Source organism: Neolamprologus multifasciatus, chromosome 14 (assembly GCF_963576455.1).
Source record: "Neolamprologus multifasciatus chromosome 14, fNeoMul1.2, whole genome shotgun sequence".
Lineage (NCBI taxonomy): Eukaryota > Metazoa > Chordata > Actinopteri > Cichliformes > Cichlidae > Neolamprologus > Neolamprologus multifasciatus.
This window is the reverse complement of record NC_140452.1, coordinates 30,054,258-30,069,444: the sequence shown is the minus strand read 5'-3', so window position 1 is coordinate 30,069,444 and position 15,187 is coordinate 30,054,258. Positions and strand designations below refer to the sequence as shown.

Below are 15,187 nucleotides of genomic sequence, written 5' to 3'. Positions count from 1 at the left end.
GAAGAGAATTTATTCTTCAGACAGATCACAGACCCCTGGTGTGGATGCACTCCAAGCAACATCAAAATGCGAGCATACTGCGCTGGTGCCTAGCCCTCCAGCCATACCAGTTCTGATGTTTCCCTCACGACACCTCTCTGCGTAACATTCTACAAAAGCAGCTGTACATGCCCACTCCATTTTTGATGTACCCTCCTATGATGATGAACCTGTTCCAATACAGACTACAAAACAGAGCGAGGCATCTAAGCTTGAAAGGAGAGTGGATGAGGTTGCAAAGCAAGTAAACAAACTGAGCCAAAGGTCCAAGAATCCTTCTCCTGACAGTGAGCTTAGTGCAGCGTTAAAACAGAGACAAGAAGAAACTGTTAAACTTCAAAATAAGAAAAATGAGTTGCCTAAGCTACTGAGAGCTCGCTCAGAACTAAAAGTGTTAAAGAAAATAACAGTGATGGCAAAGATTACTTAATGGCAAGAAATGGCAGTGCCAGGAGACCTGTTAAGGTTCCCTCTATGTCAAAAGTGTGATTCTCCTTTAGATGTGGTGAAGAAGCCTATTGCTGCTCGATGTCCAAATGAACCTAACTAGAAAAATGCTGAGTTATTATATTATATTATATATAATTAAAATGTTAATTCATTTAAAACCAACTCATTCATTTTTAGGAAAAATTAATTATTATTTTTTTCCATGTTTACTGTGATGCACTGCATGATGAATTTATTTTATCCGTCAACCTCACCCATCAGAGTTAGGGGGCGGGGCTAACAATGAAACGGTTAAAACGCTGCTTTAGTCCAGAGTCGATTCCTTTAGATGGCATCTCTCAGTACCAAGTAAAGAGATCGTACATGCATACTTGCTAGTTCTTATTTGGCACGTTCGCTCATGAGTCCAGACTTCTGAAGATGAGAGGACACAGCTGACAGGGAGACGGCAGCATCATCTACCCTTCACTGTGTGCTTAAACAACTACCACAGACCTTCCACGGCACAGGAAAAACTGAGTGGACCGACAGTAACAAGTATTAACAACAAAGTTGGCCATCAGATTTCTTGCAGTGATGTAATAAATGATTTTCCCTCTAAAAAAGCTGGAAAACAAAAATGTTAAGAGGAGGATGGAGTATTGAGGAAAAACAAAAGTCAAATGTTTGGATTCCAATCATTCATTTTCAAATGTAATTCTTCCTGTTTTTACCAAAGAGTTTACACAGTTTTACAGTTTTCAGAACAAATTCTTCTACTTAATTATTCGACTGATTTACAAATCATGTTCCCTTATTGCACCTACCTCTATGAAATTACAGTACTGAAGCATTTCTCTGATATTTTTTGTATTTTATTTAGTAGTTAGAACTTAAAACATATGAACTAGGTACTGTTTTATTTAAGGGATTTTTTCCTTGTTGTTGCACATTGTTCTTACAGTTTATTTAAAACTAGAAATAATAAAGCAGTTGACGTGTTTCAGGCTGTGACTTTTAGTATCTGTTGGTACTTCATCACTTTGAATAAGTGTAAGTCAACACCAGGCCGCACTTTCAGTCTTTCCATTAAACAAATAAACAACAATCCATTATTTTCACCGTTAAACAATAAAATATGCTTCTTGACTCCTTGATGCAGGTGCCCCTACGACCTGGTTTATTAATACTAAGCTAAAGAGGAAAGCAACTCACTGTAGTTCTCAAAGCTCAGGACAAGCAGACACCTGATGTTGAGTGACTGAATGGAACTAAAACAAGAATTCATAATTATGTTTGTCTGCCATGAACACGTGATGATAAAACTCTGCATATGCAGTCAGGAGACTGATGACCTGTGAAATGAGCTGTTAGAAATGTGCAGATATGTGTAAACATTGATCAGCATTTAACATCCTGGATGGAGCAAAACTTCTGACCTGCATGTATGAGAACCTTTAATCACATCATCTTTGTAGTGAAATAGCTGATGACTCATTAAACGTTTCCATGTAATTTATCCACAGTGAAAAATATTCACTTTGCTGGATCTGAAAATCACGTGTTCATTTCATTAGACACTAGCGATACTATTAAACTGGACCTTATCATTATCATATAGCACTAAATGTGAAACTGAGTCATATCATAACAATCTATATATGTAATATGTGTTTGCCTGAATCTTCCAGCACAAACAGAAAGAGGAGCTGTTGTCTGAGTATCAATGCAAATACACACCAGAAATCGTTCAGTAAAGACAAATTTAATAAATGAAAGCTGGTGAGAGGGCCTATGATGTTTCTCTTTGGATCCTCCTTCCATCCATTTCTTCAGCTTATCCAATTCAAGATTGGAGCCATCCCAGCTGTTATGGGGCCAGAGGCGGGGGTACAACCTGGACAGGTCAGTCTAACACAGAGAAACAGACAACCACTCACACTCACATTCAACCTAACTGCATCTCTCTGGACTGTGGGATGAAGCTGGAGTACCTGGAGGGAACCACAAAGGCCCGAGGACTGTCTTGCTCTCAGGTGACGGCCGTTCACGCTGCTCTGAACACTCTCAGTTGTCTTTGGATCATCCTGTTGTTTGTCTCCCAGTGCCGTTACTGCTCCTCTCCTTTCAAAGACAAACACCAAATAACACCAAATGAGAGTGAATCACTTCAGAACAACGGGAACACTCCTGGTTATTGTGAGCAAACATCATAACCAGATGAATATATTTACCATTTTACTGAGGGAAAATCTTCTGTGTGGAGTTTCTTCTCATCTTCGCTCTTTTTCCTGACATTTAGAAACAAGAGGCAGAAAAGAAAGAATAAAAGTTAAAACCTCAAAGATTTTTTAATATTTGGGATATTTTAGAAACAACCTTAAACACTATTTACTACTTACCACTTTGTTCATTCTTGCTGACGTTCACTCTCCTCATCTTCTCTCTAAAGGACAAATGACAGTAAAGAGGGAATCATTTTAGTAACTTTATCAACCAGGTAAGCAGAATTTTAGATCTTTATCAATATTATGATTAAAAGCAGAGTGAATACTTATCTTTTTACGAGAAAGGGTTCAATCCGTCCTGTCTTAGGTCTTAATGTCACCTTGTCTCCTCTCTGTTTTCTCTGAAAAACAAAAGACAAATGGGAAGAAAAAAATTAGTAAATGATTTCAGCAACTAGAGGAAGTGTTCACTGAGGAGGAGCTGTCATAATAATATAAAATCAATATATACTTATCTTTTTTTTAATGAGAGTTTACAGAGCACGCTGGCTTTGCTCCTCCCTCCGCTCCTCTCTGAAAGTTAACTGGATAAAGGATAATAACAATTAATAACATCATCAAAACAGACAAAGCTGAAAGAATTGCTGATCAGAGTTGTGACAGAGTCGCAGGTTAGATGGATGTATACTTATCTTTCACAATGAGAGCGTTTGCATAGACGTCTCTTCAGGTCTTTTTATTGTTTTCTCTCTGCAGAGGAAAGTGATGAGACTGATGAGGAAATACCAAATACAAAGACTGACAAAGGGAACTGAAAAAGTCAAACCAAAACCTATACTGGGGAAAAACTATAGGAAACAGAACTACTGAGGCAATGAAACACGAGGGGACCGCGACTAACACTAGGGAGGGACAAAGGGAGACTGACACAATATTTACACACAGGAGGCTGATTATGGGAACTAAGGACACATAGAAACACAGCTGAACCGAATAACAAATGAACAACAAGTCGAAACAAACTCTAATGACAGTTCAACAAGTTTCTAAACACAACAAATAACTTTCAGGATGTTTCAACAATGTGTAAAATGAGTTCTTATCTTTTTTTGTGAGAGGGCCTTCAATGTTTCTCTTTGGATCCTCCTTCCATCCATTTCTTCTGCTTAACCAATTCAAGATTGGAGCCATCCCAGCTGTTATGGGGCCAGAGGCGGGGGTACAACCTGGACAGGTCAGTCTAACACAGAGAAACAGACAACCACTCACACTCACATTCAACCTAACTGCATCTCTCTGGACTGTGGGATGAAGCTGGAGTACCTGGAGGGAACCACAAAGGCGCGAGGACTGTCTTGCTCTCAGGTGACGGCCGTTCACGCTGCTCTGAAGACCCTCAGTTGTCTTTGGATCAAATAACACCAAATGAGAGTGAATCACTTCAGAAACACAGGAACACTCATGGTTATTGTGAGCAAACGTCATAACAAGATGAATATATTTACCATTTTACTGAGGGAAAATCTTCTGTGTGGTGTTTCTTCGCAGCGTGACTCTTTTTCCTGACTTTTAGAAACAAGAGGCAGAAAAGAAAGAATAAAAGTTAAAACCTCTACGATTTTCAAATATTTTAGGACATTATTTTAGAAACAACCTTAAGCACTATTTACTACTTACCACTTTGTTCAGGCTTGCTGACGTTCGACATGCTTCACTGTATATTATAATCTCAAGCGCTTCCTTGCTGGAGTCGGGCTCCGGATGCTGCTCTCTTCCTCCGGAGCCTTCCTCTTAGCACGCTTTGCCGACATATTTAGAAAACGGCAGAGCACCGAAGTGAGAACTGTGCCGTCCGCGCTGTAGTCTGTTATTCTCCAGCGGTTCGTCATCTCAGTGTCCTCTGTTCGGTAAACAGTGGAGATGACTCTGGTGACGGGGAGGCCGTCGACAGTCAGGGTGCGGACACAGTTCCTCCGATCTGCCTTCAGCACAGCAAGATCCGCTTTCTCTGGAAGAACTGGAGTCAGGAAGCGTGGATGAGAGCTGGAGCCCGCAGGCGGCAGCATCATGCCAGCTGGTGAGTCGGTAGGAGGAGAAGGAGTGGTGTTCTCTCTTTGGCTCTGCCTCACATGGACAAATGGTGTCGTCACCTGGTCCCGGTGGAACAATCCTTTAAAAGGTATGTAAGGAAAGTCCTTGGACCCAGTCACCAGGTTATGGTAAAGAGTGAGGACCATGTGGGACATGGAGTCCAGTTGGCTGCTGCTCAGTTCACGGTTCCTCAAGTTAAGGACGACCATCTGAGGTGCAGTGATTGGACTCACCAGCTCAGCTACGAGAAAGCAAAGCGTGCGTCTACGTTAATCATTTGATCACACAAATTAAAGCCTGAATTTAAATTGTCCAGACATGGCTTTACATCATCATAAGCTATTCCACACACAAACAGTAAGAAGCTCCCAGCAGAACTCATTGTTTATGAAAGCCTTCACATTTTTCACGTGGTAAAAGTTTTCATGTGGTGTAAGGCTGCATGGACTTTCACTGAGGTTTTAATACGCATTCACATTAAGGAGTAATATCGTCATATTAGTTGAACATCGATATTTTGAGAATAAAGCAGCTACATTTAGGTGAGAAACCTCACACCTCCTTATTGCAGGCACACACTGTTTCAATCCCAAACTCAGCTAGCGACTCTGTGAACTTTTAAAACTCCATTCTCCAGCTTTACACATTCACAATCTATGAAACTTTCACGTATAACTCAGCGCCAGCAGCCCAAACATGTTAACTCAAACCCTCTACATGCAAAAACGGGCCCGCGCGCTGACGTCAGCGTCCTCCAATGGCGTTTCCAGGGCGCGTGCATTCAATTGTTTTTTTTTTCAGCAATTAAAAAAAAACATGGCGCCATCTTTATAGTGTACTGGCACATGTTAAAATTGATGTTAGTCAAGTATGAAACATCTCATCCTAAATGTTAACACTCATGAAGTCCTACTTCCAAACAATAAAAGACAAAAATTTAAGTTGTATTTGTTTGCTAGCACTCTGACATATTAGCCTGCTGTACTCACCATAGCGTTGATCTATCACCTCAATGAAAAGGGAGAGCAGGTGCATCTCGCGACTGAAGTTTGTAGAAGTCATTTTGCAAATCCTTCTTGAAGATTTTCAAACAGCTGTAGTTTGAAAAATCCGAGTTTTCACAGCACTAGTGGGAAAAAGCTCCTGTTTGCGCTTAAACGTGAAACCCGAATTCCAATTTTGCCTCCTGCTTTTATAACTGCACTCAAACACGTCATCATCACCATGACTCCCAGTGTCACCGAAAATCAATTTTATTTATTTAAAATAAAGTTCGTCTAATTATCATAGTTTTTAAATATATATATATATTTCTCATTTTATTTTACTGTTTTATTCATCCTTTTTAAAAAATATATTGCCAAACTTTGTCGTTTTAATTCTTTAAAAAATCATTAATTCACCAGTTTACAAAAATGAAGATCGATATCTGAAATTTAAATTAATAAATAAATAATTACAATTGATAATGGACTTTTAGCATTAAAGAATAGTTTTTCAATGCGCTTTAAATGTTATCAGAGCCGATGTTGTGCCAAAAAGTGATCGCAGTCCAAAAAGTGATTTACGGTATTTAAACGTTTGTTTGTGTCATGACATGTGTGAACGGTTGATGTTTAAGGTGCAGTTCATGTGGAAGCCAGAGAAGGGTGGTGTTGTGCGCATAATACAAAGTGATGGCGAAACCTAAAAGACGGTGTCATGTCTGCTCCCTGAAGCAATCTCATAACAGTTTCAATCTATTTCAAGCCAGTTAGCACATTTCTGTTATGAAGTGCAATAATTTTTTGGCAGTAAACTTTTAAATCCTTTTATTATGAATATCACATTCTCAGATTTTCAAGAGAGACCAGACCAATAGGGCAGCAGAAATCACAAAAATAAATAAATAAAAAACAGTTTTATAAAGATTAAAATAGTAAAAAAAAAAAAAAAAAAGACTGGATTGATTATGATGTATAACACAGAATATGTACAATAACAGAGTTATAAACACATCTAGAAAACACGTGATACTTTTATTTCATCTATAACCTCTGTGCAAATTTTGTTGACTGCAAAGTGTTTATGAATATGTTTTTAAAAGCTGGTTATCTGACTGTCAGTTAATAGCAATTAAAAAGAAAGCTGATTTTTATTATTCCTAAATGGAAAAAGTCCATTATGAATTTTTGTTATGAATTTTATTTATCAATCCACCTCCTCACTGCTCTTTCCCGGTGCAGCAGCCAGAGCTGGATCAAGCAGCCAGATGGCTTCTGGAGGAAGACTAACTGCAACAAAGGGTCTCTGGGAGGCTGCTCAGGCACAGCAGCTGAAAAATCAAAGATGAAATAAAAACTGGACCTGATCATGGTGCTGGATGAGACAGAAAGGCAAGATGATAAACCAGTGTATGAATTAGTAACACTGATTATGATGATCATGTTTAGGTGGAAACTAGCGAGCTAACTTCCTGCTAACCTCTAACTCAGTTAATTTGAATAAACTCTGTTTTCATGGATGCCTGGATGTTAAACTTAATTGTTAAACCTGGTAAAGCAGCAATGCTGATCATTTTATTAAAGATGAAAGATGTTAGACCCTTTTTAGCTCTCAGTGATCCCTCAGTGTTTGTTTGACTTTGGGACCTGAAATATGGCAGCTTTTCACTTACACATTTTTGAACCACTCATTCATAGAAATAGTTTCCAGTCAAAGATCTGGACAGATCCACCAAGTTCACAGTAGTTTTACAATTTTCTGCAGTGCAGAAAAAAAAAAAACTGAAAACATCACACCTCTGAAGTAACACATTGTGATTCATGTACAAACAACACACAATTATTGTAGCTTCTTCAAAGCCTCCTTATATTCAACACTTGGGTAGGTGGTGTTATACATGCCCTCACAGCACCGGCACATCAATCATCCTATTTTCACCTTGTCACCCTCATTAAGCTGCTCTCTTTCCTCTGATTAATCGTTAGTGCTGATTGGCTACAGAAGGCCCACCGCATGCATGGGGGATACCGTGGGCCAGGGCTGTGGCATCTAATGTCTGGTTGTCAGTGTCCTGTGGAAAAACAAGTGATTGTCCTAAAATCAGATGTCCCAGCAGATTGATCTAGTTTGCATGCTGGCAAAATTGTCCACTCTCAAAATCCCAATCACCCTGTTGCAAGTCTATTACAAGACCAATACACCAAGACAAACAGCCATTTATGCTTTTTACACAGGCAGCCAATTTAACCAGGGAACTTGGCACAGATATATATTTTTTCTATCCTCTGTTAAATACTCTGTTAAATAATTCTTGTAGAATTATTTAACTAGAAGAATTGTTGTACCACACATTAAAGTTTCAAATCAGTGAAAAAGCAATACTAGTTTAGGGAGCACAGCAGTTGCAGCCATTTGAAGGTTTTTTGTTTTATTTTGTTTTCTCCGGCAAGGTCATCTGTCAGAGGGGCAAGAGGCAATGTTTTGGTAAGTACTGACACAGAGGTAAGTGACTCAAAGGTAAGAGGTAAGTGAAGCAAAGGTGAAGCACAGCAACTGATTTTCTTACTTGTTTAGCAGGACGGTGAAAGAGAGAACTGTGCTGAGAATGATCCAAGAGGCTGATTGTTTGTGACCTTTTGCAAGGTTTTTAAGATGAGCAGAGAGGCAGGAAGGGCAATGGGCTGGAAGGAGTGGGTTTGTTGTATTGGAAACATGAAACATCGGGTGGATGTGAAGGAATGAAGGTAGCTTGAGTTTTTACTAGAGAAGGGCAGATGTTGTATAGTCGATTTTATGAGGTCCTAACCCGCCAGCTCCGTTGTACGTGATGCTGAATGGATGGCATGGTGAGGTTGGCTTAGAATCTAAGATGGACTGGAAGAGTGGTGGTTGGTGGCTGGTGCGATCGTGGCTCAAGAGTTGCAGTTCGTCTTGTAATCGGAAGGTTGCTGGTTTGAGCCCCGGCTCAGATAGTCTTGGTCATTGTGTCCTTGAGCAAGACACTTCACCCATTGCCTACTGGTGGTGGTCAGAGGGCCCGGTGGCGACAGTGTCTGGCAGCCTCGCCTCTGTCAGTGTGTCCCAGGGCAGCTGTGGCTACAATCTAGCTTGCCATCACCAGTGTGTGAATGACTGAATGTAGTGTAAAGCGCTTTGGGGTCCTTAGGGACTAAGTAAAGCGCTATACAAGTACAGGCCATTTACCATTTTACCCTAGAAATCCTTCAAAGGGAGATAGGCCTGAAGTGGAGGAGGTGAGAGAGTTAAAGTTAGGTACATAAATATTTGGACAGAGACAATTTTTTTTCTAATTTTGTTCTGTACGTTACCACAATAAATTTTAAATGAAACATCTCAGATGCAGTTGAAGTGCAGACTCTCAGCTTTATTTTAGTTTAGTGAACTAAAAGATTGCATAAATATAAGAGGAACCAATGGCTTTTTAACACAAACACTTCATTTCAGGGGCTCAAAAGTATTTGGTCAAAATTAATAAAACAATGTTCTTTTCTAATACTTGGTTGAAATACCATTGCTGGCAACGACAGCCTGAAGTCTTGAACTTATAAATTTCACTAGATGCTGAGTTTCCTCCTTTTTTTAATGCTCTGCCAGGCCTTTAATGCAGCGGCTTTCAGTTGCTGTTTGTTTGAGGCCATTTCTGTCCAAAGTTTAGTCTAAAGCAAGTGAAACGCATGCTCAATCAGGTTAAGATCAGGTGACTGACTTGGTAAACGGACGTTGCTTTGAAGTGCATGTCTAAGAAACTTGCTCCCTGATTCTCAGGTCCTTCTTAGATTGAAAACATCATCAGTCCTGTTGCTGTACGGTCAAAGTTGCCTGCTGCCGTGATCCATTCCACTTTCCATGTTTTTCAGTTTAAGCCAGTCTCTTCTAGTCCTCTGTCCTGTTTAATCTTTTCTTGTGTGTTGAAAATAAACATTTTAATATTCTTATTGCTTGTCTGGGTCTGCTTTCTGGGTCCAGCTTGAGCCTTGGTTATGATAAATACCATATGTCAAGGGAAGTGTTTGTACTCCTGGTGCTTCATGGAACCTGACATGACAGAAGGTTTATCCTGTGTGGGATAAAAGGTTCAGTTGAGTGATAGCTGTTGGATAGAAGCTGTTCTTTCATCTGGCAGTGGGTGAATTCAGTAACCTGTGCCATTTGCCTAGAGGGGGGCAGAGGGAAGAGACCAGTGGATGTCCTCCAGAGGCGGCAGAGGCTGGCCAGTAATGTCCTGAGCAGTTTTTATCACCCTCTGGAGAGTTTCTCTGTCTGCTGCTGAGCTGTTCCCAAACCAGACAGTTATACAGTACAACAGGATGCTTTATATTGAGAGTAGAAATGCTCTAATAGATTTGCAGACAGGTGGGGCTTCTTCAGTATTCTGAGGAAATAAAGTCCCTGTTGTGCCTGTTTTATAATAGGAGCACCATTCGTTGTCCATTTAAGGACCTCATTGATGGCAACTCCCAGAAATATAAAGCAAGCACCCCCTCATCCTCCTCACCTCCAGATTCCAGTGGCCTGAGCGCCCCTCTCTGTCGCCTGAAATCAATGACTTCTTTTGGTTTTTTAATATTTAGGGAAAGGTTTTTATAAGAGCACCAATCAGATACTGACTTGATGTCAGATGTTTTATATTATTATTTTGTGGACATCAGATATCTGATATCAGCAGAGATGGAAAGTAAAAACCTAAAGACATTGAAGGTTAAGCAGTGATTCTTTTTTACTGTTTAAAATCAAAACTTTGTGAGTTTTTATTTCAAATAATAGCTGATGAGCTTCATCTCCATATTTTACCAGTTGGTGATGGTAATTCATCATCATTTGAATGTACTAATAACAGAGTTGCAGCAACTGAAGATACATAATTTAAACAATTATTCACCACACATTTATTTAACTCAGCTTTTTAACTAAGCATTACTCCATTACCAATTGACACTCTGTCACAGACGGTGCTGGAAAAAAAAAAGGAAACACAAAATAAAATATTCAATTAGCATCTTAATAACTGACCGACTGTAGCAACTTAGTATAACCATCACAAACTGAATGCTTATTTTTGTGTTTACTACCTTTTTGTGCACTGAGCCATGATACAGCCTTTGCAGCCAGAAGCTCCCACTCGTCCTTTGCATCCATCTTGAAACCACAAAGCCAGATCAGAGCCAGAATGGTGGCCCACACTTCACTGCTGGCCTAGTGTATAGAATCAGCAGTCATGTAGTTAAATATTAAATTAAGTGAGGCAGCATGCAGATGTTCGTTAACATGAGTGTGTAATTTTGAAAATTCACTTTTGAAACCATTTTAATGAATATGTTACAAACACCCACTATTACTGTGTTATTATTTATTTAATAGCCCACCTTTTCAGGCTTTGACTTTTCCACCTCCTCGTTGGTCTCAGTGCAGCAGCAGAGCTGGATCAAGCAGCCAGCAGCCAGACGCCTTCTGGAGGGAGACTAACAGCAGCAAAGGGTCTCTGAGTCGCTTCTTAGCAGGTGGAAATTCTTCATCCGGCAGTTGTGAAGAGGAAAATTTAGAGGAAAAGAGGTAGTTACATAATAAAATGCCCTTCCTGGGTGGAATTGAAAGCAATATTTAAAATAATGTGCTGAGTTAAGTAAGAAAATAGTTCTAATGATTTGGTTCCACATGTTGCAATAAATGTGTCATATTTAGAGTTGTTATTATTTCTAATTGAGCAATTAAAAGAACAATATTTAACAAAAGACAGCAGCTTTGACAACCAGATATATTTCATAACTTTTTGGATATTTGATGATTTCTTTTCTCGTGGAACCAGTTCCCAGTTTGGATTTGGGAGACACACACCCTCCCTACATTTAGGATTAGGCTTAAACCTTTCCTTTTTGATAAAGCATATAGTTAGCACTGGATCAGGTGACCCTGAATCCTCCCTTAGTTATGCTACAATATGTCTAGGCTGCTGGGAGATTACCATTATGCATTGAGTATTTCTTCTTCAGTCACCCTTTTCACTCCCTATGTGTTTATACACCTCTCTGCATTGAATTATTCTTCCTCTCTGGCTCTCTTCCACAGCGTGTCTTTGTCCTGTCTTCCTCCCCTCACTCCAGACTGTCGCAGCAGATGGTGACACTTTCATGAGCCTGGGTCTGCTGGAAGTTTCTTCCTGTTAATATGGAGTTTTTCTTTCCCACTGTCACCAAAGCGCTTCCTTATATGGGGTAATATGATTATTGGGAGTTTTCTCGGGATTTTTTTGTATTATTGTACCTTACATTATAAAACACCTTGAGGCAACTGTTGTTATGATTTGGCCTTATATAAATCAAATCAAATTGAACTGAATTTAGTTATGGCATCTGACAGTGGACTCCTCTTTGTTCTGCTAGACTTAAGTGTAGCGTTCAATACTATTGATCATAACAGTACACATATTAAAGGAAGTGCACTACAGTAGTTTGAATCATATGTATCCACATGTATCTAACAGATTCTAATTTGTGATTGTAAATGATGAGTCTTCTTCACATGCACAACTTAATTACCGAATTCCACCAGGTTCTGTCCTGGGACCAATACGTTTTGTGTAATACTTGCTTCCTTTAGGCAGAATTATTAGAAAACAATTAATACATTTTTATCACTTTGCAGATGACCCTCAGCTTTATTAACCATGAAATCAGAAGACACAAATCAACTAGTTTAACTACAGAAATGTCTTACAGATATTAAGGCCTACGTAACTTTTAATAAGTCCTAAAAAACCTAGAAACATGGTGTCTAACCAGACACTTATTTTGATGGTATTAACTTGGCTTCCAGTAAAGGCTGGGAAATTTTACCAGGTTATGTCATTCAATGCACATATTAATCAAATATGTAGGACTGCCTTATTGCAATGTGTCTAACAAACAAAAACATTATGTGTATGAGTGATACTAAAAAATTAGTTCATGTATTTATTACTTCTAGGCTACACTATTGTAATTCATTATTATAGATCACTTTTAAAAATGTCTGAAAAATCCTCAGTTGATCCAGAACGTTGCAGTAAGAGTACAAACAGGAACTATGAAAGACAGAGCATATTTCTCTCATATTAGCTTCTATTCATTGTCTTCAGAATTTAATTTAAAATCCTTTCCTTCATATAGAGTGAGGAGAACTTTCAGTGAAAACGTTTCTTTATGATAAAGCTCATAAGTTTGGGCTGGAGCAGATGACTTTGAACAATCGCTTAGCAATGCTGCAGTAGGCTACCGGGGAGGGGGCTACCTATGATGTTTCTGTTTATTCTGTTTATTAATAGGAAAAATGAACCACGCTGGCTGTCTCTTTTATAGTTTGCCACACACTAAAAACAACAATTAAGAGTACAAAAGCACCAATTATACATAAAAACGAAGTCAAAACAGATACCTTCATCCATGCTGTAGAAACAGCAAAAATCCATGAGACATCTGTCTTCTGTTTTTTCAAAGGAAACACAACAGTGAGCACACCAGATATTCTTAGTTCTATAATTCTAATCCAAATGCAAACAAAATTAAAACATGTATCTTTCATTGCACACTAAATTCAGTAGCAAGGTTAACTGATGTGCAATCTCATTGCACTTGTCTGACTGGAATTGAATTATCTTAATTGCTCATGTGTAGCATGAGCAACTCATGTGACATTGTAAAAGCCAGACTAAATCTGTCTGTGTCCTCGTTCAGAAGTGCAACTCAATTAACTTGCAGTAATCCCAATACTGACTAACTACTAGAAGACAAAACCAACCCTAGGCAGTACTGAAATGTTTGAAATCATCCTATATATTTTACAACAAAATAGTTATTGGCAGATAAAACTGCTAATAGCCATTTAAAAGTAATAAATTAATGCTTGGCTTATATTTTTTTTATTGATATAAGATACAGAAGCTATTTAAGCTTTATTTTTGGAGATCTCCAACCTGTAATTAAACTATTTGAGAGAAAATCAATCTTTACACATCTTTACACAGCCTGTAACTGGGGTTTTCCTGGTGTGATAGACCCCAGCCTCTATGGATCTTGTGCTCAGAACGTGTTCCTGTGCTGCCATGATTAGTGCCTCTGAGCTGCCTTTCAGTCCAGCTTTGTCCAGCCCCTTGTAGAAGTGGCTGATCTCGATGTCAGCCACTTCCTCTATCTGCCAGTTGTTCATACTGTGCAGCGGACTGTCCTTCCATGATAGTTCCTCCTCTTGCTCCTCTTTCTTTGGTTTCTGCTGCCTGAGGTATTCACTGAGCACATGGTTGGTTTTGGCCATCTTCTTGGTGTACTCGTGGATGTTCGTTGTCTCATCCTGGACTGTGGTACTGACACTCACCAGTCCCCTGCCTCCTTCCTTCCGCTTAGCATACAGCCTCAGGGTGCTGAACTTGGGGTCGGAATTATTCATGCAGGGTCAGGAGTTTCCTGGTCTTGATGTCAGTGGCTTCTATATCCTTCTTTGGCCAACTTATTATCCCAGCAAGGTACCCGATGACCGTCAAGGCCTAGGTGTTGATAGCCTGGATCTTGTTCTTACCATTTAGTTGACTCTTCAGGACTTGACTGACCCTCTGTAGTTACTTGGTGGTTGAGGCTTTCTTAGCGGCCTCTATATGGTTGCCATTTGCCTGTGGGATTTCCAGGTATTTGCAATGTTGCATTCTCATAGTTTGATCCAATTAGTCTTCTTTACTATTTGACTACACCTCTCAAATCCAAATAACATTTCAATGTCATTACTGTATATCCTGGTGATTGGTGAATCAATGTCACGTTCACTCTTGGCATACAGCTTGATGTCATCCATGTACAGGAGGTGGCTGACGATTGCTCTGTTCCATGGTCGGTATCTGTAGCCAGTCTTGTCAATGATCTCACTGAGGGGGTTCAGGCATATGCAGAACAGCAGTGGGAACAGTGAATCTCCTTGGTAGATCCCGCACTTGTGCTTTGGGCTTGAAGTTGGCCTCTACTGTTGTACACCACATCCCTATTGAGTTTCTGATGAAGGCTCTTAGGGTCCTGTTGAGCTTGTATAGATCTAGGCATTACAGGATCCAGCTGTGGGGCATCGAGTGATAGGCCTTCGTATAATCAATCCAGGCAGTGCACAGGTTGATAAGCCTAGTGTTGCAGTCTCGGGTGACTGCTCTGTCAACCAGTAGCTGGTGTTTCGCTCCTCTGGTATTCCTGTCTATTCCTTTTTGTGCCCCGCTCATGTATTGATCCATGTTCCTATTCATCTTTGCCACTATGATGCCTGACAGGAGCTTCCATGTGGTACTGAGGCAGGTTACTGGCCAGAAGTTGGATGGGACAGGTTTCTCCTGGAGGTCCTTGGGAATCAGGACTGTCTGGCCTTTGTTTAGCCATTCCGGGTGTCATTGA

General features: G+C 39.8%; 1 protein-coding gene and 1 long non-coding RNA gene across 7 annotated transcripts; both read right to left on the bottom strand.

The window, feature by feature from the left end:
- Positions 1-2,214: 2,214 nt before the first annotated feature.
- Positions 2,215-6,057, bottom strand: LOC146504341 (uncharacterized). 5 transcript variants are annotated; one of them, XR_014868617.1, is made up of 9 exons: positions 5,777-6,052; positions 4,374-5,028; positions 4,202-4,262; positions 4,020-4,100; positions 3,023-3,936; positions 2,871-2,910; positions 2,703-2,759; positions 2,463-2,592; positions 2,215-2,379 (listed from the first exon to the last, which is right to left on the bottom strand). XR_014868617.1 is itself a non-coding variant. In XM_085130325.1 (2 exons), exons 1-2 carry the CDS (start codon positions 5,847-5,849, stop codon positions 4,418-4,420), a joined length of 684 nt encoding a protein of 227 aa, XP_084986451.1. In that variant the 5' UTR covers positions 5,850-6,057; the 3' UTR covers positions 4,369-4,417. The 5 variants fall into 5 exon arrangements, 1 of the variants encoding a protein (XP_084986451.1); XR_014868616.1 differs by having other exon boundaries at positions 2,871-3,936; XR_014868618.1 differs by having other exon boundaries at positions 2,463-2,543; positions 2,871-3,936.
- Positions 6,058-9,942: 3,885 nt separating this feature from the next.
- Positions 9,943-13,832, bottom strand: LOC146504340 (uncharacterized). 2 transcript variants are annotated; one of them, XR_014868628.1, is made up of 4 exons: positions 13,200-13,832; positions 11,156-11,299; positions 10,862-10,985; positions 9,943-10,744 (listed from the first exon to the last, which is right to left on the bottom strand). It is a non-coding gene; the product is annotated as an uncharacterized LOC146504340 (long non-coding RNA). The 2 variants fall into 2 exon arrangements; XR_014868627.1 differs by lacking the exon at positions 13,200-13,832 and having other exon boundaries at positions 11,156-11,436.
- Between the last annotated feature and the right edge of the window lie 1,355 nt (positions 13,833-15,187).